Here is a 26,945-nt window from a genome sequence, read left to right on the forward strand (position 1 = left end):
ATCACAAATCCCCTCTAGTGGAATTTTGTCATCTTCACATAATGCAGCTCAAGCACCAAGATGCTTGAGGATTCAAACATTTCATAAAGAAACAGATCTGATTTATGGTCTTTTTTTTTATACAAGTTTTTGACTCATTTAATTTTGCATTTTGATGTTTTAAAGCAAGTGAGGGTGTTTCAGTCATTGAACGCATTTGATCTCATGCTATGTTCACAGCAGACTCGGAAACGCACGTTCAAACGACCATTTCCAGTGAAAAATCTATGTAAGCGGGTGCATATTCGCATTTTAGGCTTCCGCGTTCAAAACTCTTGCGTTTGCGCGTTGCTACGCAAATCTTTAGGTCCGCTTTCAGGGTCGATGTATGTGAAAATTAAACCAATGAACTTTGATCAACAAGGAACTCTGATTCGGTAGTGATACATGGATGGCATCATTTTAATTCACGCAAGTGCCAACCATATTGAAACTTGATCATGGAGGAGAAATTAAATTGGAGAAATTGTAGTTTGTGACCAGCCATAATTAGACGACAAGTCTTTCATATATCAGAAAGGAGCTGTGAAAGAAAAAGACTTGGAGCCAAATTCACTTTGACATAAATTAGCAACAACTGTGTTCACAACTTCCAACTGTAGATGCATGCACTTGTGTAGGGTAGCGCCAGTCCAGTGTGTGAACACAGTATGCTAAAAGTTATGTAATTATTATATCATGTAATTATTTAAGGCTACACTTTTTTGTTTTATTCCTCAACAACTAACGCAGCAATTGAAGAAGTAAAGGAAGTTCCGATTGGAGATGCTTTAGAAAAGAGCTTTAGAGTGAGAATATACGTTGTAAATTCCTTTCCTATTTTAGACTCCATGAAATAAATTAAAATTCAATTTTTTTTACATGCATGGTGCATTGTGAAACCTTTGTGTGTTTTCCGTTGTTTCACTGTAAACCGTGCAGGTGTTGGCTCTGGTGTTCATCAGAAAGTTGATGGACTGCATCTTCACCAAGAGGGAGCTGAGCTGGCTGGATGATCTCATGCCAGAAAGCAAAAAGAAGAAGCTGGAAGACGCTGAGGAGGTATGCTATGTTTATGTTAGCAGTCAATTGAATGTGTTTGGTAACATTCGTGCATGAAGACTGAACTTTCTGTCTTTATTCATCCATAGGATGAAGAGCAGAGTATATTAGCAGAGGAAGAAGGGGCTGTGCAAGTGCCATTAGGCGGATATAAGTGAGTTTCTATACAGTTCATAAAGTTTTACTTTGCAAAAAAGCAATAGCAAAAACAAGTCAGTCCCAACAGGAAGTTACAATAAAATATTGTGACTATTAATGCAAAATGATTTTTGACAATATACCCAAAAAATGTTTTAGTTCAATTAATTTTTATAAAAAATCCCATCATGCCCTGCAGCAGTCCTGGACTGCAGGAGCCACATTGTTTTTTCAATTCTTCTTCTTACCGCATGTTTGAGCAAACTTTGGCCCCCATCATGTATCCGGTAAAAATGTATTTTTGACAATTTTTGAATAAGCAAAAAAAAAAAACATATGGGAAAAGACAACTTTTGTTTGAGCGATTTTCACGAAACTTTATACACACAATTAACTAGCTTGAGGCTACAACCACAGTTTCGTTGACCCTCGACCTTGGAAAGAGGCTGCCATCTGGAATTAAAATTAATTAATAAAATAACTCACCTTTACTAATTTCTACAAATTGCAATCTATTGCCTCCCAACTCCTCAAGCATCATTCAGAAGCAACTTGGGAAAAATGTTGATTTTAAAGGTTGTAAATTTTTTAATGGCGTTACCATTGTAAGCTTGCAAAAGCGGCGTTCCTTTATTGCTTGTAAATTGTCTACCGGAATTTTGTGAAAATGTAATACGTGAAACCTTGGGTCAAGCTGAACAAAACGATGTGATATACAATACAACCATTCTAGGAATGTTGGGGTGGTTAACAAAAAAATAAAACCTCTGTTACCAAGGAAATCCAAAGTTTACTTTTGGAGATTTTTCTAAAAATAAACATGTTTGTCACCCCCTGGCAACCCAAAAACAAAATGGTTGTGAGATAAAAACAAATAGAAAATCTGCCATTTAAAAAGAAAAAAGTGTTTTTTCTGACCAGGGCGGCAGGGGCAGAGGGGGAGAGTAAGGGGCGTACTTTGCATCTTCTGGGTTTTTGGGTCACAACAATCTCGAGTTGTTGAAATTTGAACTGTTCGCTGTCTCTTGTTTTACAGAGGAATTCCTGTCATTAACATCACAGATGAGATGTCAAAGGGTTCTTTTGGAAACACTTGGGATGCCAACGGTTGAGAAACTTTTCTGGATATTTTTTGCAACGCTACTTGGATCACATTCAACCAGTCACAACCACAGTCTTTGTTTGTGTCTTGAGTCGCTCAAAAAAGCTGTAAAAGTCACTTGAACTTAACTTTTAAAGAGTTTGACAATGTTTTTGTTTTGTTCAAATTAAGAAGTGTTTTAAAACTTAAGAGGCTGTTATTTTTGTTTTTTCATGTCGTAAACTTGCAAAAAAAAGTGTTATACTGCCCTCTGCTGGTTGTTTAATTTTTGCCAAGACAACTCCGTTGTTTTTTTAAACATTTTATGAACTGAAATATTTTTAGGAGCACTAAGCTTCACTTTTTTTTATAGGGAGTTGTCAGTTATTTCCTTTGTCTTTATTATACATTTTAATGTACATTTGCTTCTTTATCCCTTGTCCTATCCTAGGCACTTTAACATTGGGAGTTGGGTCATCTAGACCAGTGTTTTTCAACCAGTGTGCCGCGGCACACTAGTGTGCCGTGGGAGATGGTCAAGTGTGCCGTGGAAAATTGCCCTCATTAACTGATCTAAAAGCATTTCCCATCTCCAGGAAATCAGCTCTTTGTTCATCCAAACAGGTCCTGATAAAACACTGAGTAGTTAGGAATATAAACGATCATAAAATACTTTTTTCTTTGTGTTTATTTGATTCTATTAGAGACATTTTAATAAGAATGACGGTAACGCGAAATAGCTGCAGCTATAACTGTGTAAGGAAAAGTCCCGCAGCTTTTACTGTCTCCACGACTCCACCAATCATTCTTGAAGGCTTAATCACATGTCATCAGTCTGACCAATCAGAAGTGGTTAAAGTCTCCACTTCCTTGTTCCAATTTCGCTCATAACTCACTCAGTTCCGACAAAAACACCAGCTAAAGCTCGTCTTTAGCAGTGTAGCTTTCCACAGAATCCGGTATCAGACCGTGGAACAAGTGAACAAAACCATGAAGCTCAGAGACGCGAGTCTTTCTGCCGTTTTCTCGCAGTTTTCACACTACATCTCCCATGATGCATTGGCTCAATGAGTCGTCCTTCTTACACGTCTTGAAAACACAACGAACATACAGTTTGTATGTAACTTAACTTTTATTACATCTTTTAGAAAAACATCTGCAACTTCCTGCTTTTTCTGCCACAATTATCACAAAAATGCACGTCAGATTGCCGGGGGGGGGGGGGGGGGGGGCTGTACATCAAAACAGACTATGAGTTTCTGCTTTTTTTTTTTTTTTGGATGCTGGTGTGCCGCGGGATTTTTGTCAAGGTTAAAGTGTGCCGTGGCTCAAAAAAGGTTGAAAAACACTGATCTAGACCCACTAGACAGTGCACTGAACCTTTTTTCTTCAATGGTTTGTGATCTTCACTGGTGTCCATAGATTACATGAAATCTTTCCACCTTTATCCACCTTTGTCATGGTAGGGAGAACATGTCAATGCAAGGGTGGGGTCATCTAAGATAGCGCAAGGGTTAAAGTTAAGAATATGTTTAATTATTTGCAATTTTTCCAAACTCAAGTTTTCCTTAGATAATTTATACACAAAATAATTGTATTAATTAAAAGTTTGTTCTTTTCCAGTTGAGGAGGTTACCCGTTTCGCATTAAATAAGGCCCACAGCCCCATAATTAGAGTGAATATTGTGCAACTCTTTCAGGTTACCTTCTTTTGGACGATTACTGTTTCAGAGGTATTTTTGGAAGTCTGTGTGTGTAAATTAATGTGCAACTTGACAATTGGTGCTTGAACAAAGAAACCTTTATAAATATAAACTGAACTCTGTGTTTTACCATTACATTGATAATTCAATATTTTGATAAAGAAATAGCCCTTTTTGCTAAAAGATTGGCACCATAATTCTTCATAAAGGTATTACTTTAAATGTAATTTTGTTGTGTTTGTACTATTTGGTATTTGCTACAGAGTGTTTATCTTTTACCAGACTTAGTATTTTGTAGTTAAACTTTACTGCTTAAACTGTTGATGTCCTTTAAGGTTATTCAGATGTGTTTTAGTGCTGTTTCTGCCTGATGTTTGTTCAGTCATTGTTTACAAGTATTCTTATTCAAACATTTCACTCTCAAAACTGCTAAGTCAAAAGAAGTGGGATGAACTGGTTAGGGAATCATCTATGAAGCAACGTTATCCTGTTATACATTGCAATTGTGTGAACCTAAATAAATTTCTATGTGCAGTACATGTGCTTCCTACTTTTGTATAAAGTATTAGTATAAAGTAGTTGCTTTTTTCCCCCCTATATCTAAACAGAAAGGGGGAAAAAAGCTAAATTGCAGACAGAACAGTTAAAAAGAAGTAGGCAGGTTGTGACTTAATTTGTGAAAGAATGTTCACTGTACACAACTGAGTTTTTTTAAATCTATACAAGTGTCAGATCTGGTGATAATGATGATACTCGAACAAAAGAATCTAAAAAGCACATACAGAAACATGAGGGAAAACAAGAGAGCAGAAATTGAACAGAAAACTTGCTCAAAGTGAAACCACAAACTTAAGTAAACTAAATGTTGTTAACTAGAAAAGAAAAACAGCTGTGGTGATTGGTAACCTGAACCATGTGTGAATGTGAGCAAAAACATCCCAAACTGGTGGCCTAAGAAAAAACCTAAAACATATCAGAAAGTAAATGAAACAAATGACTTAATATCCCTAGATGCCCACAGATTTTGCATTTACTTATAAGAAAAATATTTATCTTTATCTATGACATAAGAAATATGTTAAGTCCACAGATTAATTTTGTATTAAAGTATAATTTTGGACCATTTTTATTAGTATAAGAAAAACTGAATTAACAAGTTTAGAAACACATCTGTAAGTCTAGTAAGTCAATCCAAAATGACTTAAATTAGAAAGAATTAGATCATTTTTGTGATATATATATATATATATATATATATATATATATATATATATATATATATATATATATATATATATATATATATATATATACACACACACACACCGGTATATATATCTGAAGTACAAGATCAGAAGGTGCAAGGACTGCTACAGGAAGAAGCTGGAGCAGCACCTGGAACAGAACAACATCCGTGATGTGTGGAGAGATCTTAAACACATCTCGGGCCACGGTGAGGCTGGAAATGGACTGAATCTGTTCTTTAAGATATTTGATTCTGCCCAGCCCCCCGTCTCCATCCACATGGCCCCCTCTTCACACCTTTCAAGCTCAGGCGTCTCCTCCCAGCTCCAGCTGCTACCACCTCAGCACCAAGCGGTCCACTCTGCCCTTCTTCCAACAGAAGCAAAGGGACCCCCCCCCCCCCCCCCCAACGACTCACAGCACCAGACCAAAAACCGCCCCCCCCTCCACCCCCCCACCCCCTGCCTCACCCTGAATCAGATTAGGATGGAGTTGAGGCGAACAAAGGCCAGGAAGGCTTAAGGCCCTGACAACATCACCTCCAGGCTCCTCAGAGAGTGTGCAGACCAGCTCTGTGAGGTGATGATGTTCATATTTAATATGAGCCTCAGACTGGAGAAGGTACCAGTCCTCTGGAAGACTTCCTGCCTGGTTCTGGTTCCAAAAGTACCTCGTCCTACGGAACCGAACCCCTTCAGACCTGTCGCCTTAACCTCCCACCTGATGAAGACTATGGAGAGGATCACCCTCAGCCATCTCCGCACCCAGGTGAGCTCAGCACTGGACCTGCTACAGTTTGCATATTGACCAGGCATCGAGGTGGATGACGCCATCATCTACCTGCAGCATTGGGCCCTGTCACACCTGGAGTCCCCTGGGAGCACTGTGAGAGTCATGTTTTTTTATTTCTCCAGTGCTTTCAACACAATTCAGCCAATACTGCTGAGGAGGAAGCTGGAAGTTGCAGGTGTGGACCAAAATCTGGTTGCTTGGACCATCAACTACCTCACAGACAGGCCACAGTTTGTGAGGCTGCGTGACTGTGTGTCTGATGTGGTGGTCTGCAGCACAGGGGCACCTCAAGGGACTGTGCTCTCCCCATTCCTGTTCACCCAATACATCGGACTTCTCCTACGACTCCCACCACTGTCATCTGCAGAAGTTCTCAGATGACAGTGCCATTGTGGGCTGTGTATCAGGGGGGACGAGCAGGAGTACAGGGGGGTCATCACTGACTTTGTTGGCTGGTGTAAAATTAACCACCTGCTGCTTAACACCAGCAAGACGAAGGAGCTGGTCCTGGACTTCAGGAGGTCCTCACCATCACATTCACCGGTGAACATCCAGGGTTCAGACATTGAGATTGTGGACACATTTAAATATCTGGGTGTTCACCTGAACAACAGACTGGACTGGTCCAACAACACGGATGCTCTGTACAGGAAGGGTCAGAGTCGCCTTCACCTGCTGAGGAGACTGAGGTCATTCGGCGTGTGCATACAGCTGGTGAGGACCTTTTACGACACTGTTGTGGCCTCAGTGGTCCTTTATGGAGCTGTGTGCTGGGCGGGTGGCAGTACAGGCAGTGACTTGAAGAGGCTTAACAAACTGGTTAGGAAGGCCGGCTCTGTCCTGGGCTGCACACTTGAGTCCATTGAGGAGGTGGCGGACAGGAGGATGTTACCTAAGCGAACATCCATCATAGATAATAACCCCTCCCACCCCCTGCACCAAACTGTAGAGGCGCTGACCAGCTCCTTCAGCACCAGACTGTTACACCCACAGTGCAAGAAGGAGCGTTACCGCAGGTCATTCCTCCCCACAGCCATCAGACTGTACAACACCGTGTTACAGTGACACTCCACGGTCCCAGGGCTGTTTTTCTTTCACTCATTAATTTATTTATTTTTGTTGTAGTTGTTGTTTTTTTAATTTTCAATTGTTTTTGTTCCTGAACAGTCGTTTGTTTTGGTGCAAACTTTATTACTTATTTCTGTATTTAAAAAAAAAAAAAAGTTTTTACATGTTTTGTGCAGTTGATCACATGTTTTGCAGTTCACCACATATTTTTTTTACACTTTTGTAGCTGTATTTATTTATTTAATATTTATTTATTTAATACGAATCTCAATTTTGATAATAATTTTCATAACAATGGTATTAATAATTTTAATTATAATTTTTAATAATTTCAAATGAATGTCATTTTTGATGTCCTTTTTTGATGTTATATTATATAGATTATTTCAGAATGTCGTTTTTGCTGCCACAAATAAATGAAATCTCCCCATTGTGGGATTAGTAAAGTCATCTATCTATCTATCTATCTATCTATCTATCTATCTATCTATCTATCTATCTATCTATCTATCTATCTATCTATCTATCTATCTATCTATCTATCTATCTATCTATCTATCTATCTATCTATCTATCTATCTATCTATCTATCTATCTATCTATCTATCTATCTATCTATCTATCTATCTATCTATCTATCTATCTATCTATCTATCTATCTATCTATCTATCTATCTATCTATCTATCTACATATAAATATATATATACATACATACATATACACACACACACACACACACACACACACACACCCACACACACACACCCACACACACACATATATATATATATATATATATATATATATATATATATATATGTATGTATGTGTATATATATATATGTATATGTACATATATGTATGTATGTATATATGTGTGAATCTACAATTTCCATAGTCATGAAAATAAAGAAAACACTTCGAATAAGAAGGTGTGTCCAAACTTTTGGTCTGTACTGTACATACCGTATATATGTGACAGATTTTACTGAGAATGTTACAGTAGTGATGTTACAAAGGCTAAAAGTAGTGGTGTAACAATCAACCAATCAATCCATTTATGTATATAGTACTTTTCATTAGCATGCTGTTGAAGACAAGATGCTGAACAAAATCAACAGATAAACCGAAGTTAAATGATTTATTTTAATATTGGGAAATATCATTTGGACTGAGGCATAGCAGGTTTATTTTACTAAAACGTAAAAACGTTCCATCACAGTGGACAACAGACATGTGAAAGGATTTGTCATAAATTCTTATTTACACGTACACATATTTTATTTTGATTATTTTGCAAAAAATACAAGGAATCCGGAAAACATCACCTGCACTGTTCAGTACCCAGGTGTTTATCTCAGTCACACTGGTTGGATTTTTGGCTGAAGATCCCCTGAAGACCCCCTCACGCCCCCTCAAATAAAACCTTCTTGCTCTGCCACTGTTCTGGATTAATTTTCCGTCAGTGAATCAGATCCAATCGGATTGCTCAAAATGCTGACACTGTTGTTGTTAAAATGAATCATAACACCCCTAGTTAAAATGGTTTCATTTATTTGAGACCATGTAGTGAGATAACACATTAAATGACAAAAACCCATTGAACGCATAAAGAGGTAACTTTAAAATATTAAAGCTGTAAAGAGAAAAATTAAACACTGCTTAATTGCTTTGTGATTCATGCAGGTGTAAATCTTCACCATCTGTTTGAGTTTAATCACCACAGGTTGGAACTGCAGCTGGATTAAAGCCAATTAACTAAGATATTAACTATTATTGGCAAAAATTAAACCTTTAAAAGTGATAACATTCCCATACACATAGTATATCATTGAAATTATGTGATTGCTGAGAACTTTTACCAGTGTTTTGAACATTTATGGCTTGCTGAAGCTCAAAGCGCCCAGAACATTAACTGTTAACTGAAAAGGCAGCTACACTAAAGCCTACAATGACATGAGGAGAAAATGTGGTGTCAGTGCCGCTCCACATGTTTGCCAATTCCTAGCCCTCATGGGTTTGTCCTGCGAGCAGACAGCAGTGGGCAGAGGTTCCTTCCTGCAATAAGCAGATGGTTTGATGTGCTGCGGATGACAGCTCAGACGTGTGGCACACCCAAGAGAGTGTCAGGCTGCTGGCTCATGTGAATCACTGTTTAGTCTCAGCGCCAGGAGAAAATCAAATGTGTCGACCCAGTCGTTCCTAACGAGTCTGACAGCCAGTTGATTGGCATGGTTTCCTTTGCTTTGATTTAGCATAAGTGTCCTCGGTGTGCAGTCTGAGCATCGGCAGTGAGCAGTTGACAGGTGACACACACGTCTGTGTTAGCGTGTGTAAATTCCACAGCGCAGTTCCCAGTGGATTCATGTGTTTATTGATTTTTTTTCTCCCTTTTAAAGTTGGATTAGAGGAACATGACAGGAAAAATAAGTGCTGGTCTGTGGAGAGTATTGGTTTGATATTGGTCCATCAAACCGCATGTCTCTACAACAGTTTATGACAATGAGTGAATGCTTTCATAAAAATGTTGGCATTTCTGAAAAAAACAAACCATCACACACACATTTTTGTTTAAACGCTTATTTTTTATTTGTCTTCAGGAGGAAACTCTGGAATTGTACACATTTCTCTATCTAGACCTAAACAATTCAAAAAGAAAATAAATCGTGATAAATGAAGCCCACAGGCACAGTTGAAGGAAAAATCGAAACTGCATCTGAATGTCCGAGAAGGTTAACCCTAAAGTCACATACGATGCTTTGAAAGACACAGAAATGCAGCGAAACCAAGAAGATGAAACATGTGTGAGAAAAAAGTGATTGAAGTTTCCTACAACATTTATGATTTAGACACAATAAAAAAAAAAAAAAAAAAAAAAAAAGACTTCAAATTGGTTTCTTTTGAACACTAAAGGCCAACAGGGTATTTCATCAGTGGGATTTATTACCAGAAGAAAGAGATTAATACAGATTGAAAAACTGAGCTAATGGCACAAAGTCGTTGAAAAAAAATAGATGTGCCATATTTGGGGATGGAAAAAGTTACGAGGAAGTCGAGTTTGAGTTTAGTCTCTTCTGCCCCGGCCGGCCTTCAGCCAGGACACAAACTCCTTTGCTGCCTGGTCCTGCAAGTAGGAGCTGACATCGCTGGTGTAGGTGCCGTCCGCATGACGCCTGAATAAACTGCTGAAGAAACACCCAGAATATATGTCAACAGTTGACGTCAAACCAATCTCTTAACCACTTCATGCCTGAATTCATCTCCGATTGTATAAAAAAATATATTCTTCAATGTTTTTTCCATTCAAGGTGATGCTAAATTAAGTGGAGTTCTGGATTAAATGGGCCATATTATCAAACATACGGCGTGGAGGGGTTAAATCCTACATTAAGCGTTGATACCCTCTATGCTTCAGCATTACATTTACGTCAAACAAAGCCTATTAGTGTAAAACACTTCAAAGTTAGAGTAACCTAAGAGAAAATAGACACTCACCCATTCCTTTTAGAATTTTTCAGCCACTGAACAAAGTCGTGGGCTCTTCTTGTCTCCAGGTATTTGCTGTAGTCGTTGGAAAACGTCCCCTCCGAGTGCCTCTTCATGTTTGGGGGCTCGCTGAGATCACTGAACATCGAATTTTCATTCATTAACCTAAAATCACACAATATGAAAACAACTGAGTACACTTGGAAAAATAACCTTTGAGTCTAAGCTTCACAATCTGCTGTTAAAGTCTAGTAACAATAATAACAAAAAACATTAAAAATAATTCATTTTTACTTTCTCTGGACATAAATGTTAAGCCGATCAATACACAATTATAAGACGTATAAAGAAAATAAAAACAAAATAGAAAAAAAGTATTTCAAACAAAAACTTAAGCTGTTAAGAAGGTTAAAAGTATCAGTTGTCAATCAACAAGTTTCAGCGAAACATCAAATCCCCTCTGAACACACTTTCTGCAGCTAACATCTGTTTTAAAAATCAAAACAATCAAAACGTTTATTTCACAAGTTATAATGTAGTAATCCTCCAAGAAAAATGACATCAGAGGAAAGACAGAAAAAATATATAAAAGTTGAGCTTACACAGAATTTCCATCCGCGTCCTGATCAGGCACCTGCCAGCTGCTTTGGATGAGGATGAGGAGCAGAAGTCCAGCAAGAGACTGAGCTGTTTTCATTGTTTGAGCCTCTTTGGATAAACACAGACCTTGAGGATAAGTACGTTTCTATGTTTAAATACATGTTTTTTAGAAACAAAAATCTTACCTGTGCTCCTTTTGAGTCGAGTGTTTGACACAAGAATTTGCTGCGTGCTGATTGGTGCTCTTCCTCTTCCCTGTGGCTTCTGAAGCTGTTTCATGGTCTCTCAGTGATCTGCTCAGTCTTATATAGCAGAGCTGAAGAGTGGTCTCCCAGGTGACTCCCCCTTTACCAAAACCTCAGCAGATCCTTGGCTACACTCAACATATTAGTCAGCATCTGGCTGGTTCTCCTGATCGTATTTAACCTTGCTTAAAAAAAGCAGCCTAACTGCTCTTTTCATTTATTTTTAATGACATTTGCTCAATTTTTTGGCCATCTTTCTACCTGAAACTAGTTTTAGAGATGGATTATTTAAAAAAAAAAAAAAACCTCACTCCTCAAAGTATTTACTAATTTTTTTTTTTTTGGCAAGAAAAATTTCCCTTTGTTTATTTTGATCATTTTCGTTTATTGTTTTTTTACTAAGAATTTTTGCTATTTAGCAGATATGAAAATTTCAGTTAAAGAACAATTTTAACAATCTTTAATGTAGCTGCAGTACAAATGACACCACGACAAAACAAATCAGTGCAGTGTTATTCATCCACCAAAAACTTCCACTTTTTTGTACAAAATATGTTACCTACAGATGCATGCAATGGCTTTATTTCTAAAAACCACAAATTTAGATGTAATTCCACATAAACTGCAACTGTATGCCTATATCAACAGTAACGTCTGTGTGGCATGTAAAATACACTGAAATTTCTTTTTACAAAAATAAAAAAAATGTTGGGAATATTTACTATAAATGCTGACATTTTCTTTCCCATTTCAGTTGACATTTACAAGGCATTTCTGCAAAAAGTGACTCATGTGGTTGAATGCGTGATAGCGGGCAGATCCTGAGAGAGAATGGTCCCTGTCAGTGTACCACTGAAATGAACAAGACAACAAGTTCAGCTTGTTGATGGCGTGATCAGATTGCCTGATACGTGAACAACTGTCCACATTTGAAATCACACATTTCTTGCATGAAAGGTTTTTTCCATTTGAAATAAATCAACACCCTCAAGGTCAATATTAATCCCACTTCCCAGAGCCAATATTTACCATCGCCTCAAAGTCCACTTGCTCATCCACCAGGGCTTTGGAGATTTGTGCGGCCTGCTGGAAATGGACGTTGTCTACAGGAAGGACAGCGCTTTAGACTACGTGACTGAACGCTAAAGCTCAGGTTTCTCTCAAAGCAAACATGGTTCATTTATGGACACATTTAGAGAATAACCAGGTAGCATGGTGGGAAATGAAGCAGACACTTGTTTCAATCAAAAAACCTAAATGAGTGGAAGAAATGATGAAACGTACCATCTGCTGTGCCATGAACCAACAGGAAGTCAACCTTTGTGAAGTTCTTGGCTCTGGATGTAACAGTGGAATTCTTCCAAGCCAAAAATAAATAAATAAATATCCATAAAGTCTGCAGACTGTTTTAGAATTTTTCTGTGTTTTTGACAACTGTGTTTGGATCGACACTCACTTTATAATTGTCAGGATTCTCCTCTGGCTTGCCCATGTAGCGTTCAGTGTAAACAGCATCTAAAAAACAAAGGTTAATAAAGTAGTTGTGTGGTGTGTTACTTACAGAAAGAGAAACTAGATCTTTTTTTTTCAATGAAGAGATTCTTCATACAGAGATTTAAAAGTTTAATTTACGTAACTTTAAATCCCTAAGCCACTAAGATCATCTTTTGTTCTTTTGTAAAAGTGTCCCCAGTAGTCTTTGAATTATGATTGTAACATGTTTAGGCAAAATCAAGAAATCTGTGTCTTTTTCTAGGACATAGTTTCTTACAGAGCAGCAGTAGCTCAATAGAAATTCATCTCTGTCCCCCTGGTGGTGAATTTACTCATAAGGATAAAGTTACTGACCCAGAAGGCAGATTTGTAATTATTAATATATCCATTCAGAATAAGGACCTTTGCATGGCCCGAATGTTGACAACTCTTCCTTTTTTCACAGATTCTTCACCTCACTATTGGTTCACTCTGACTCCACAATCATTATAGGAGGAGATGTCAATCTGATTCTGGATCCTGAACTTGACAGACTCAGCACAGCAGCACACCAACGCACATGGCGGTCTACAAGTATTCTAAAGCAGTACATGAATGATCTGGGTCTCTGCAACGCTTGGCGCTCATGTCATCCAAACACTAAAGGTTCACCTTTTTTTCTCCGTTTCACCACTCACACCCTCGTTTAGACTATTTATTAGTCAGTTAATCTCTTTTAAAAGATATTAAAAGTTCCAGCATTCATCCAATCATTATCAGTGATGATGCACCAGTTTCTGTTAATATTTCTAGGGAACTATCCACACCCTCAGGTACATCCTGGAGGTTTAATACATCTCTGCTAAAACACCAAGAATTTATTCAATTCTGTAAAAAAGAGTGGGCAACCTTCTTAGACTTCAACAATACTCCAGACATCCCACCGTGCGTTCTTTGGGAAACAGCAAAAGCAGTAATGAGAGGGGAAATCATTTCTTACTCAACTCATAAAAACGCAAAGAGAAAGCAGATTTATTAGAATTAGAAAATAAAATCAAAACTCTGGAGGCTGCTTGTGCTGCTTCTGCACAGGAACACATTCTGGGAGATCTGAAAACATTAAAATTGCAGTTAAATGACATCATTAATAAACAAACACAATTTCCAATACAAAGACTTGAAAGATTTGAAAACTCAAATAGATCGGCAAATTTCTAGCTTAAAATTAATACAGAAAAATCAACAATCACATCTATTATGGACCAAACAGGAAATGTCACTCACCACCCGGTCAAAATTAATAATGTGTTTAAAGACTTTTGTAAAAACGTATACACATCACAGATCAATCCATCAGAGCGAAGTATTGACTCATTTCTTAATAATGTAAACCTACCCAGGTTAAATGAGGATCAAATCACAAACTTAGACTCACCACACTCATTGTCTGAACTCCATGGAGCTCTGTTACTTATGCCTAATGGCAAAGCACCAGGGCCTGACAGCTTTCCTGCTGAGTTTTATAAAAAATTTTGGGAACAGCTGGCACCAACGTTTTATAAAACGGTCACATTTATCAATGAAAGCCAATCACTACCACCTAATATGAACTCAGCCAACATAATTCTTCTTCTAAAATCAGACAAAGATCTCACTAGTCCTTCAAGCTATCGCCCCATTTCTTTAATCAATGCAGATGTAACAATTGTCTGCAAAGCACTAGCACAGAGAATAGAAAAAAATCACTCCTTACATATTTAACCTTGATCAAACTGTATTCATCAAAGACAGACACTTGGATGACAATGTGCGCAGACTTGTTAAAATAATAGACTTTATCACTATTAAAAACCAGGAAATGACTATACTGTCGCTGGATGCTGAAAAAGCTTTTGACAGAGTAAATTGGAAGTTCCTCATCGCTGCCCTCCATAAGTTTGGGTTTGGAGAATCATTCCTCAATTGGATTAAAATATTACATCACAACCCCAATGCATCAGTCAGAACTAATAGACAGACTTCTAACAGTTTTTTTCTTGAAAGAGGAAGCAGGCAGGGTAACCCACTCTCTCCCTCTCTTTTTGCTATATTTATGGAGCCTCTAGCTGCATCAATAAGACAGAATGAGAGCATTAAAGCAATTAAAACCAAACACAGCCATCATAAAATTAGTCTATATGCAGATGACATATTACTGTTTTTAACCCTTGTGCTATCCTAGGCACTTTACCATTGGGAGTTGGGTCATCTAGACCCACTAGACCAGGGGTCGGCAACCCATGGCTCCGGAGCCACATGTGGCTCTTTCATCCTTCTGTTGTGGCTCCCTGTGACTTCGGAAAATAATGAGTATTTTATAATAATTAAATTTAATTTTAGTTTGTTCATCTTCTGGCTCTGTACGAAGCGCGTACCACATCAAAACCAGCTTCCTAAATGAGCTCGTATTTATCAGGCGAGAACTGCAGAGCTGATAGCAGGAGGACACACGCGGTCCGGAGTGATCTTCTGCCGGGAACTTGATGTGCCGTGGGGCAGAGAGAAACTTTCTGATGACTGAGAGTTTGCGCCAGTTCCAGCCCAAAAGTCATCTGAAAACCGCGAGACCCAGTCAAAAACCGCCCAACACAGCTTTTGTTGATGTTTTTTTTCCGTACTGGACTGATTTAGCAAAATAAAAGATTTTTCTAAATAAAAGAAAGTTCAGACTAATAATAAAATGTGTACAATATTGAATGTTTCTTTAGCAGGCCGCCTTCTTCCATTCATTTGCTTAACCCGCTCTATCCCCGCTATAACCTGCGTCCGGCTCTTTCATCCTTGTGCGGCGCTGGAGCGCCCCGACTATCGTATTTTGCGCTCTCTGTGTGGGACACACTGAGGAGCACGGGGAAACCAACTCTCAGCTGCAGAGGATTTGAACAGGTGAACAGGTAGAGAGGAAAAGCAGGTAAAGAGGCAGAGGAGGGGCTTTGGCTTTAAACTCTGTCAGAGAGATGAAAACACGGGCGTCAGATTGAGACGCAGCTTTCCCTGCGGGAGTTGAAGCAGAGACTTTCTCTGAAATGATTTTATGAACTCAAACATGGAAACATGATTACCAAGTAGAACTCTTCAAAATAATAAACCTGATCTCCACATTCTCCGTGTCTACCATGCATTGAAAAACACATCGCTCCATGCAGCGATCAGACCAGAACTAATAGTTCCTCACAACGCGACCGCGGTATCATCCTTTTAAGAACACAATGTGCATTTGCAGTGATGTATGTTTCAGAGGATGTCCGATTGGCCAATCTACATGTCAATCAAGTCCTGTACTTCTCAGTGGGGATTTTGATTGGCTGGTGGATTTTTAAGAAGTACTTTTTTTATCTTTTCTGGCCCGTGATCTACACTCATGTCCTTGAAAATCGACGTAATGAGCACCCTTGATATAATATATACATGCACAATATATATAATGATGTCAAACGGGTTGTGGCTCCGGGTGCTTTCTTTTCATTAGGGGCGGTCCCAAATGGCTCTTTGAGTAAAAAAGGTTGCCGACCCCTGCACTAGACAGTGCGGTGAACCTTTTTTCTTCAATGATTTGTGATCTTTACTGGTGTCCATAGATTACATGAAATCTTTCCACCTTTATTCACCTTTGTCATGGTAGGGATAACACGTCAATGTAAGGTTGGGGTCATCTAAGATAGCACAAGGGTTAAATAATTCACGTTCTGTAAATGAAACAGCAACAATTATTAATGAATTCTCCTCCATATCAGACAACTCAATTAAATGTAATAAATCTGTTTTATTATCACTGAACAGTAATGTGGAGCAAAGACTCACAATACCAGTCAAGTCAGGGAATATCAAATATCTAGGTATTTATTTTTCCCCTAAATTATCAGAATTGGTGCTGCTAAATCACATCCCATTACTGAAACGCATACAGGACGATCTAACCCGCTGGGTCAAATTGCCTCTGTCCCTCATGGGCAAGGTGGCCACGGTTAAAATGAAAATCTTACCCAAAGTTAATTATCTCTTCTCAATGATCCCCACTAAAACCGCCATTAAAATGGTTCAAAACTTTAGACTCATCCATATCAAGCTTTTTATGGAACAATAAACACGCAAAAATTAGTCTAAAAATTTTAAAAATCTGTAACAAGCTGTGAAGGCTTAGAATTACATAACGTCTACAAGTACTTTCTTGCCAATAGATTACAATACATCTTAAAATGGTTAAAAAATAATCCAGAAACCAACTCATGGTTGGACTTGGAACAGGCATTGTGTGGAAAGATCAACCTGTCAGATCTACCGCTTATACCAAACATTTAAAAACCAGGACTGTTTCCAAAGTATTAATATAAACACCACTTTAAAAGCCTGGTGGGAATTTCCCAAAATATCAAACTCTTCAACTCAACCGTGCAAAATAACAGCCATCTGGAACAACCCGGACATCCTTCTAAAAAAAAAAAAAGCAGGGGGTGTAACACTACTAGAGCACGCAATTATTGAAAGAAGATTCATAACACCCCAGGAACTTCAAGACAAACATGGAATAAATAACTTCTTGGAATATCAGCAGCTTAAGTCTATTATCACTAAAACGTTTAAATACAAAGACAATGAAGCCACCAGAGGTAGTTACCTCTATGATTAATTTTTCAATGAATAAAATTCTCTCCAAAATATACAAACTATTATGCAACTTAGGTAATAATATTTCACTCCGTTAGTCAGGGGGTCGGGTCCGGTGCCTGGGTGCGGCAGGCTGGGGTGCTGCGCGGTCTTCCGGGCTCGGGTGTGTGTGATGGGGGGGGTTGAGTGGGTGTCTGGCTTGGCTTGGGGGGGTGGTCTTTTTGCCTGTGCTGGGGGGTGGGGGGTTGGTGGGGAGCCCTGCTCGGGGGGGGGGTTCAGCGGCGCTGGATGGGCTGCCCATCTGCACCCGGGGCTGGGATCACTATCGGCACGGGACCCTGGGGGTTTGATGGGTCGAGTTCTCCGCTGAGGCAATCGGCGGTAGCCCCGGCTTGTTTGCTGCCTTGGTCCCGTCGAGGCCTGACCAGAACTCTCCCAGGGGCAGCGCCTGGGGGCTGGGGCCTGGGCTTGCTCCGGGGGGCAGCGCTTTCTCCTCTCTCTCTGTGTGGGGTGGGTGGTGTGGGGCCTGGGGGGTCGGCGCTTTGGGGGATGGGACCCCTGGGCTGGGACCCCTGGGCTGAGGGGACCTATGCTGGGGGGGGGCTGTTTGACCACCGGGGGACAGTCTACCAGCTGTTTCGACTTACCATCTTCCTCATATAATCTCTTATTAGGGTGATGGGGGGGGGGGGGGGGGGGGGGGGGGGGGGGTCAGCCTGCAATGCACCTTGGGGGTAGGAGTTACTTTGGAGTGGTCCCCCTCCCATGGTTGTCCCCCCTCTTGGTATTATTTGCACCTTAGACATGTAGGGCCCTTGGTGGGGAGGGTGATTGAGGGGGAGTGACCAGGACATGTCCTCTCAGTGCCCTACCCGGCAATTTTAACTGCACCCCTTAATACACAAACCCTGTCGGCCCTGGCCTGGGTGGTGGATGTGATCACCCGGGGGGGCGGTTGTTCTCTATTTGCTGGCGTACGGATTTGGATGGCTGGACACTCTCCCTCCTTCTTTTTACATTCCATCATCCATTTTAGAAGAACATAAACACTCACTTGAGCACAGGTGTTAGCTCACCTTTGCACAAATATTTTGTGTGATTGAATGAATTGTTTCACACTAGTTGGCTTGAAGGCATAAGTATGCATGTGGAAACAGTATTTGTGTTGTGTACATGTTGAAATGTGAACATTTTGGGAGCCAAAAGGTGTGTTTATAACATTTGAGTGTGTATGTGGACAGGCCCCGCCCTTATAGAGTTGTATTACATCTGAACCTCACTATACTAAGTATAACCATCTAGAAACTTGTTGCTTTATGCTGCCTTATGGTTTTACCCCCCCCCCCCCCCTTTTTATAATCACCCTTCTATCCCCCCCTCTCTACTATCCCTCTCTCTCCTTCCCTCCTTTCCTTTTCTTTCCGGTCCCACACAAAAGATTTTCAAGTATGACTAAAATGAATAAAGTTTGGCCTCGATTACAAAAGGGGTTTATTCAGACATACCTATGGTTTGTCAGAAGATTCATAACCCCTTTTTTTTAAAGTAAAATATGTCCAACGCAAGAGGCCTTCAGCTCTCATCTGTTTGCCCAGCTGTTGGACAGGACAAGTAAAAAAAAAAAAAAAAGAAATTCATCTCTGAGTTGTGGGTGAGACTGTTGGCGTAGAGCAACCCCACCTCCCTTTCCCTTCCAGTTGCTGAGAGCTCTTTGTTTACACGTTCTCCTACTAGCTTACAGCCCTTCACACCCCTAACCTTTAACACACCTTAGAGCCTTTATGCTGCAGCTAGGCAGCAACACGCTGTTACAGGTATTTGTGAGGAAATCAAGTATAAACATAAAGGTTACAAAAGTCCAAAGTATCGTTTTTTAAGAAAATGTTCAGCCCTTTTCAAAACCTTCCCAAAAGCCTTTTGAAGATTCTCCAGGCTCTTATTTTAAGTCAACCAATTTTTTTTTTCAATCATTTCCACAGATCTTCAGGTTTTGTTCACAGGAATTGACCTTTGAAGCATCAAGAAAAATGCCACAAATAACACAAAAGCTGCTAAATCTGATGACCTATTAAAATGTCTTCAGACTTTAAATCAGTTCTTTACATTATAAGGATAATTCTCCACTCACCATAATATTGCCAGTTGGCCACTGGTGCAACTGCAATCCCACACTTGAAGAGCCCAGTTCCAGCACCCAAGGCCAATGAGGCAACGTATCCACCGTAAGACTAATGAATTACATTAGCAGATGTAAGAAAACTGTTTAAAAGCTATAAACAAAGACATAAAATAGCAGGGCAAGAGAAACCTACCCAGCCCCAAATTGCAATTCTTTTTGTGTCAATAAAACCCATGTCAATGAATTTCCTGCAACGCAGAAGTTAACAATTATTTGACAAACACCCCCAAAAACACTTGGAGATCTGAGTCATCTAAGATCTTATAAATCCCAAAAGTCCAAACGCCTTACCTTATAGCTGCTATCTGATCTTCAACTTCATATGTGCCGAGCCGCCTGTAGATTGCATGCATTATTTCATCACCTTGGTAACCGCTTCCCCTTCCATCGAAACTTGCAACGATGATCCCATGAGAAGAGGACAGGTACGAGCCCCAGTTAAGCTTGAAATTGTAGCTAACACTCTGACTGCTTGGGCCACCGTAACTGAAAGGTACAAGATCATTGAGCGCGAAGGGTTTCCACTACTAGTTTCTACTTCACATGCTGGGACAAAGTTCACTTACACGTCTATAAGAAGTGGATATTTTTTGGACTTCTTGAAACCTGGGGGTAGCATCATTTGGTACCAAAGATCTGTTGGTAAAAGTAAAAAAAAGCATTCTATTCTAAGGTTTAATTCAGTTTACATCGTGTGTATAAACATGGAATGTAATATAATAAAAGTGAGGATAAAGGTCATATATAATTAGCATGAATGTAAAGTAACAACATCTCCAGGAACCAGCTGTGTTATTACACAGTCTATATGCTGTCTTTTGCACACAAACTGTTATTTGTATATTTTTACAGATTGTTTAGAAAATGTAAGCAAATGTTTTCAGTTTAATCCTAAAATGGTGAAGTATAAAAAAAGAGACAAAGATCTGACAGATTTGGATTTTTAGTTCCATGCTCAACTGTTGTCTTCTCACCAAATCCTGACACTTTTAGAGTTCCATATTTCATGGTTGGCATGTGGAATCCAGAGAGAAGGTTTTTCAAATCCGTGTTGTCTTCAAGAATAGACAGCTCTGAATCAAAAATAAAGAAGTATATTACAATTAATTTAAGACAAAACAGACGTTTCTCTCTAAAGGTTGATCATTAAGTTTTCACAAAAACATTTACCATATTTTTCTACAATCTGCTGTTAAATATAAGCATATGTCCTTTTGATTTATGTAACTAATACTTGTCACCTTTTGATATATTGTGAAAGTGACCCCAGTGGTCTTTTAATTAAGATTATACCGTTTTTAGCCAAAACCACAACACTGTCATTTTCTAGGACATAGTTTCTGCAGAGCGGGAAGAGTTCATTAGAAATTTGCCTCTGAGGTGTGGGCGGGACCGATGGTGGGGATCAAGATTCCAAACCTTTAATTCATGTGAGAAAAACAGAAAGCCAAGTGTGTACCTCTAGGTGCACCTGAGCCCCTGTTGTCCACGAGTGTATATAAAGGCGGTCCAGGTCCTGACAGAAAAGAAAAAACAAACCAACACTCGCAAATACAAGTTGATTCCACTTCATCTCTTCTGCATGAAATTAGACAGGGCTGTTCAAGCTCCTATTCTTGTGCACAGATGTTCCCCCTTACATGGGTGAGTTATTGCTTAGGAGAACAAGAAGAAGGTTAACTGACCGTAGCAGTCCATCCGGTAGAAAGAGGCATCAAAGCTGAAGTAAGCTGAGTTGTGCTGACACCTGTCCTCATCCAAGTCACAGGTGAGGCACTGGGTGTCTGAATGGCTGCTTCCAATCAAAACTCTGAGGAGCAAAATGACCTCTGAGGTAAATTTGATTATTATAAGCTTTTGCTAATGTGTTTGTGAGTCTTTCTGAGCACTACGCATCAACCAAAATACTCAAACTTACTTGTAGAGATTTCTCTTGACTGGCACTCCTTGGTGCTGATTACTCACAAAGTATCTGTAAACCAAAAAAGTTCAACGATCTAATTTTCTTAATATTTCATAACTGCATGGTTTCGTCACTTACATGGCATCATTTGTTAGCTTGCATATGTAAATAACCTCCCATTTCCCAGAGGTGATGGCTGTTGTTTTGCCCTTCAGAAAAAAAACACCTTGAGTTATTAAGAACAAAAGAAACAAATAGTTAAATTTTGCAACTGGTATAGAGAATACTTACATCTTTCACAAGATGAATATGTTTGTAGCCCTTATCATCGCTCATGACTTTGTAGAAGCTGATCTTATCTTCAGCAAAGAAGAGGGGCAGGGGTCCATACTACAAATAAAATCCAAAACGTTCTCACGTGTTGGTACGTTGACTTGGTACTGATAGCTTAGATTTTATTTGTATAAAACTTACACGCCCCACCCAGCCCGTCCTGCTAGTTTGCTCAAATTCCTGCAGAAGGCAAAAATATTTATTAGCTATGAAATATATAATCCTTTAGAGACCCACTCCGATCATCTTTTGATGTATTTTAAGAGTGTTCCCCATGGTTTTTTAAGTATGATTATCAGTTTTTGGCCAAAATAATAATAAAAAAACCTGTGTGGTTTTCTAGGACATAGTTTCTGCAGAGTGGCAGGAGTTCTTTAGAAATTTGCCTCTGCATTGTGGGCGGGGCCATTGACATTGACTTCCAAAGGGCATTTTATTGTCTGCAACTCTAGTAGTGATTCTCAATGATTGGAATAAAGAAATACCCAGAAATTAAATTTTGAGTTTAATTTTCTTAATATGAGTTATACATCATCAGAAGAATGGTCCAAGAACATGCTAAAAAGTGGGTCTTCAAGTTGAACAAAATCCAAAGCAGAAGGGATTTCCGTACTGGACAGGTAGAACTTACACTTACCCGCTTTTCTCTCCAGCTACTTCCATCAAAGTCATAGATCTGTACAACCACATGATTCTGTTTCCTTGTGAGCCACTGCACAGCAATGCGCTCGTCTGTAACCCAGGTCACTGAGCACAAAATGTGATCACTACAGCAAAGGGGGACAGATAGTGACAAGGCCGTCACATGAAGCAGTCCTTAAAGCTCTTATTTTGAAAAATACAGTGCTTGAATGAAAAATACAGACCTGGATGCAATGGAAGTAGGAGGAGCCACCTGCATGGAGGAGGATGGATTTGTGACATTGACCACAAACAGTTTCACTTTGGTAAGATTGGATCCAGCCTAAAAAACAAGCAAATTCATTAAGTTTTACGAAGTTGGAGTAAGAAGACAGAAAATGGCCACAAGCTTCTGGATGTAAACAGATATGTGATGATTTAGTGTTTGCAATGACCTTCTCCTCTGCCATTTTTCCCACGATTGAGCTGTGAGAGTTCAGCTGTGAGACTATTTTAACTTTTTGTTTGGGCTTTAAGACACACAGCAGGCAGAATGACCTGTTTTGGGTAAGACAGCTAACCTATCCTTGAGTCTACTGGTACAGACACTTCGTGCTTTGAGAAAAACCTTTATTTAGTCGTCCTATGCCTGAGACACACCAAACGGAGGAGCTCAAGGTTGTCCACACTTAAAAACAGTATGTGTTCGGATGTCATTTGATTAATTTCTTCAATAACACGTGTTTTAACATTCATACCAAGTTTCAGGAGATTTGCCACATCATGAATAACTGTCGTTTATGATCCCACCTTTGGATAAGGAACAGCCACTGTTTCAGGGTATTGCTCGGATCCGTACCAAGTGTATTCAATTTTCTGAACTTTCGTGTCATTAAATTCTCCGTAGGCCAAGAATTTTCCCGTTGAGGACCACCATATTGCACCATTGGATGCGAACACTTCCTCTGGAAGAATCAGAAACAGAGGTTACACACATGCAAAGCAGAAACCACCAGACGTGAAACATCACTCACCCTCATACACCCAGTCAGGGATGCCATTAAGAATCTCATTCTTCTTGCCGTTCTGAGTAACCTGAACAGCTTTAGTGTTCATGTCAGAGTTTAAATAAATATTGTAGTTTGACACATAGGCCTGTGAACACAAGATTTAGATGTTTGTGAAAAAACTGGCTGTAGAAATAGAAAATTAAACTATTTTATTTACATTTTAGACAGTTCTCAAGTTAGGAAAACACACCACAGTGCAACAAAACACGGTATAATGCTTACAAATTGGCTTCCTGTGGACGCCCAGGTAAAGTACTGCACTTCAGAAGGAAGACTGACTGTTGTAACAAATGTTCTGCAATAAAATGGTAAAAAAAAGAAGTAAAAAAAAACTAGAGAAAAATCAACAATAAAATGGTGGTTAAACAGGAAAAATTCAGATTTTTACTTTTACAGAGAAGCTGCCTGTAAATACAGGCTAACAGCATTGGTGCTAAAAAGAGCATCGGATTCATCTTTTGACCCTTTTCCTTCACTGGAAAATACACGTGACCAGAAAATGACTGAGGTGAAAAATAGCGATAATCAAGATAAAAAAAGAGAGAACAGACTTTAATTTGCCAATATAACAATTGCACAATTAAATAAACAAACAAAGTGTAGTATTCATCAAATTCCCTCATCATTTTAGCCACAATGATTGTTTTTTTGCTTTATTATTCCTTTTTATTTGGTCAAATTCAAGTTCATTTTTCAGTCGGCTCAACCATAAAATGGACTAAGTGTAAACACATGTTTACACCCATGTGTTTACAGCTGGGTGCACAGTCAGTGTTCCGTGTTGGTGTTGCATCACAACAGTTTGCGCTTTCACCGCAGGGCTTCGCTGGTAAACTTGCTACTGAAGCAGTCAGTAGACCGTCACTATTTCACAGCAGAACAAAGGAAAACCAATTCTACTTTCCTTGAAGTTTACATTTTCTTCAGTAAGTTAGGTTTGTACCGTTTTTCAGTTTTTACATTTCTTGACAAATCAAATTTTTGCTTTTTTTTAAAATTCATTTCTGGATTTCAGTTTGGGTAAAAACTGATAACATACATTTCATTTTTTTTATTTTTAACATTTGTATGTTCTAAAATTAAACAGACTTTTTATTTCTTGAAAATATCTTATAACATCAGACCTCTAGATAGAAAAGTGGCGTGTCATTTACACAATAATTGTCATCTGTCTGTCTGTCTGTCTGTCTGTCTGTCTGTCTGTCTGTCTGTCTGTCTGTATCTATATCTATCTATATATATAATTTTTTAAGTAAGAAAACATGGCAATGCATTATTCAGCATTTTGAGTTTTGCAAACACAAAAATGTATTAATCTCGTAATATTGGTACACTAATACACACAAAAGACCAGGGCTACTTACGAATTCTCCTTATCATAGATGGAGTATGAGGCTGTGTATGAATGTCTCCAATTCTGTAGCATTTTAAGCACAATTACAACATATCTAATTGTCAATATTTAAAGTTTATCTGCAGTGTCAACACAGATCATCCAGCTGAGGCTTCTCACCTTTGTGTAATTGCTTTCTAAAGCAATGTACTTACGATCCCCAGACAGTAAATACCCAGTGGCCCCTACTTTGTCCTAAAATACAGAATATTATTAGTATAAACCAAAAATTTTTTTGTATTTAGATGAAAAAGCTTCTACATGTATATTACAAAAGTTGAGTTGCTCAAGAAAAGTGTCTCCTTCATTGTTTCAGCGTTGTAGAGGAAGATGTTCCCGTCAGTTGTTTTATGCAAATACTCCTTGTCTGCAACAGAAGGGAGTATCAGATTGCAGGAAGTTGCAGTTACTCAGACAGGACAGGCATTACTGCAGAAATGACTTTTATGAGCATGATACCTGATATCCAGTACAAGTTGTAGGATTTCTTTCGAAAGGTATTGTTGAAGTAATCACCCAGTGTGAAAGGCCTTTTGGTGCCATCAGACTCTGAACAGAAAAGCAAAAAGTACTTTTCCATACATATAATTCATGCATCGACCATATTGGGGAGAAGGTTTTTGGATTATTTTATGTCTACATGAAACTGGATCAGATAGAAAAGTGGGACAGGAAGAGGTGAAGTTCTTACTGCTATAGAAAACAGCTAGGATTGTTATCATAGTGACAGTGACAGCCACTCCTGCCAATATCCATATCACCTTGTTGCAACCCTGGCAAAAAAAAAAAAAAAGGAAAAAGTTACCAACTTCTCTAAAACAACAGCTGAAGTTTGCATTTCTCCATTTTTGATGATGGTCTGAGCCTCTTACATCATTATTTTTAACTATTCATTCTCAAAGAGCAGCTGGTTAATCGTTTACTGACCATGATAATAATGATGATGATGATAGTAAAGTCCCAGTGAGGGTCTCCGTCCAACAATCCCTGACCGCGTTTCGCTCCTTCAACATAAAAGCTGAAAACGCACAAAACCCCGCAACTTTGAACCAAGAACCGCAGAGGGAAAAGAGACCGAAGCTCCTCCGGCTGTCCTTTTGTCCAAGTTTCCTGAACTTGCAGATCCAGTCCGTTCCGCGGAGCAGTTCCAAACTTGCAGGAGCGCTGCGCGCACTTTTGGGAAGTGGCTCCTCAGTGCACAGAGAAGAGGAAAGCAGGAAAAGCCGGAGTCAGCCTTCCTCCAGACCCCGCCGACGCTGGACTCCACTGCACGCTTTAGCAAGGCTATGGCAGGTAAAGTGGATGCATTTCTGTGGAGTTTGTTGGTTATGTGAGGGTGAAGCAGTGGGGCACAGTGGGGATGGGGAAACTTTGGAGCTTTGGTGCAGCAGCTCACATCTGTCATCTAAAGGTAACATTTGGGATTCTACAAAAACACGTGAACTTATTGAGTCTAAAGATACTTTGAAAAAAAAAGTCAAATTGTATTTTTATTATTTCCTTTAATCTGAAATTGATTTTGCAAAATGTATAATACTTTTGTGAAAGCATTCTTTCCTCCTCTCCTATTGTAAAAATGGTTTCAATCAATTTTAATTGTTCTGTCGCATGATTTAATTTTGATCCAGAAAATTTAATTTTTTCTTCCATCTCGTGTTTATTTAAGATCAACGTTATAATAAAATCCCTATTTTAAAAATATCGCCTGTATGAATTAAGTAGGTTGGCATTTTATAACTTTAAAAAAAGTGAAGTAAAGCTTGGAAGCATTTATTTTGTTTGGCACATGACTTTTTGTGTATCACATTTCCCCCTCAGAGATATTGTTCAGCTCTTACAAGAAAAAACAGCTTGAACCATTTTTTAAAAATAAATTTTAAAGTACTTCA

At 39.0% G+C, this 26,945-nt stretch overlaps 3 protein-coding genes across 6 annotated transcripts in view; 1 reads left to right on the top strand and 2 right to left on the bottom strand.

Annotated features, from left to right (window-relative positions):
• slc4a10 (solute carrier family 4 member 10) overlaps positions 1 to 2,509 on the top strand; it is a 28,182-nt gene extending 25,673 nt beyond the window's left edge. For all 3 annotated transcript variants that reach the window (XM_011489733.3, XM_020713101.2, XM_020713100.2), the window contains 3 exons: positions 961 to 1,080; positions 1,170 to 1,234; positions 2,255 to 2,509. In XM_011489733.3, the coding sequence (XP_011488035.1) occupies positions 961 to 1,080; positions 1,170 to 1,234; positions 2,255 to 2,330 (261 nt within the window). In that variant the 3' untranslated portion in view covers positions 2,331 to 2,509. The remainder of the gene's footprint in view (positions 1 to 960; positions 1,081 to 1,169; positions 1,235 to 2,254) is intronic.
• Positions 2,510 to 9,673: 7,164 nt separating this feature from the next.
• On the bottom strand, positions 9,674 to 11,714 carry LOC101155154 (glucagon-2). 2 transcript variants are annotated; one of them, XM_011489734.3, is made up of 4 exons: positions 11,381 to 11,714; positions 11,198 to 11,303; positions 10,605 to 10,760; positions 9,674 to 10,291 (listed from the first exon to the last, which is right to left on the bottom strand). In XM_011489734.3, the coding sequence occupies exons 1-4, from the start codon at positions 11,472 to 11,474 to the stop codon at positions 10,174 to 10,176; spliced, it is 474 nt and encodes a 157-aa protein (XP_011488036.1). In that variant the 5' UTR covers positions 11,475 to 11,714; the 3' UTR covers positions 9,674 to 10,173. The 2 variants fall into 2 exon arrangements, with proteins under 2 accessions (XP_011488036.1, XP_020568761.1); XM_020713102.2 differs by having other exon boundaries at positions 9,674 to 10,294; positions 11,381 to 11,710.
• Positions 11,715 to 11,877: 163 nt separating this feature from the next.
• On the bottom strand, positions 11,878 to 26,378 carry LOC101175205 (dipeptidyl peptidase 4). The gene is made up of 26 exons (XM_011489737.3): positions 25,984 to 26,378; positions 25,748 to 25,829; positions 25,516 to 25,605; positions 25,329 to 25,423; positions 25,177 to 25,251; positions 25,028 to 25,080; positions 23,886 to 23,958; positions 23,628 to 23,748; positions 23,404 to 23,558; positions 22,839 to 22,936; positions 22,610 to 22,739; positions 22,114 to 22,152; positions 21,931 to 22,029; positions 21,778 to 21,848; positions 21,655 to 21,708; positions 21,422 to 21,546; positions 21,196 to 21,252; positions 20,711 to 20,809; positions 20,303 to 20,372; positions 20,028 to 20,222; positions 19,870 to 19,924; positions 19,686 to 19,785; positions 12,897 to 12,955; positions 12,725 to 12,797; positions 12,470 to 12,543; positions 11,878 to 12,292 (listed from the first exon to the last, which is right to left on the bottom strand). The coding sequence occupies exons 1-26, from the start codon at positions 25,984 to 25,986 to the stop codon at positions 12,191 to 12,193; spliced, it is 2,247 nt and encodes a 748-aa protein (XP_011488039.1). The 5' UTR covers positions 25,987 to 26,378; the 3' UTR covers positions 11,878 to 12,190.
• Between the last annotated feature and the right edge of the window lie 567 nt (positions 26,379 to 26,945).

This window comes from Oryzias latipes, chromosome 21, assembly GCF_002234675.1.
Source record: "Oryzias latipes chromosome 21, ASM223467v1".
Taxonomy (NCBI): Eukaryota; Metazoa; Chordata; class Actinopteri; order Beloniformes; family Adrianichthyidae; genus Oryzias; species Oryzias latipes.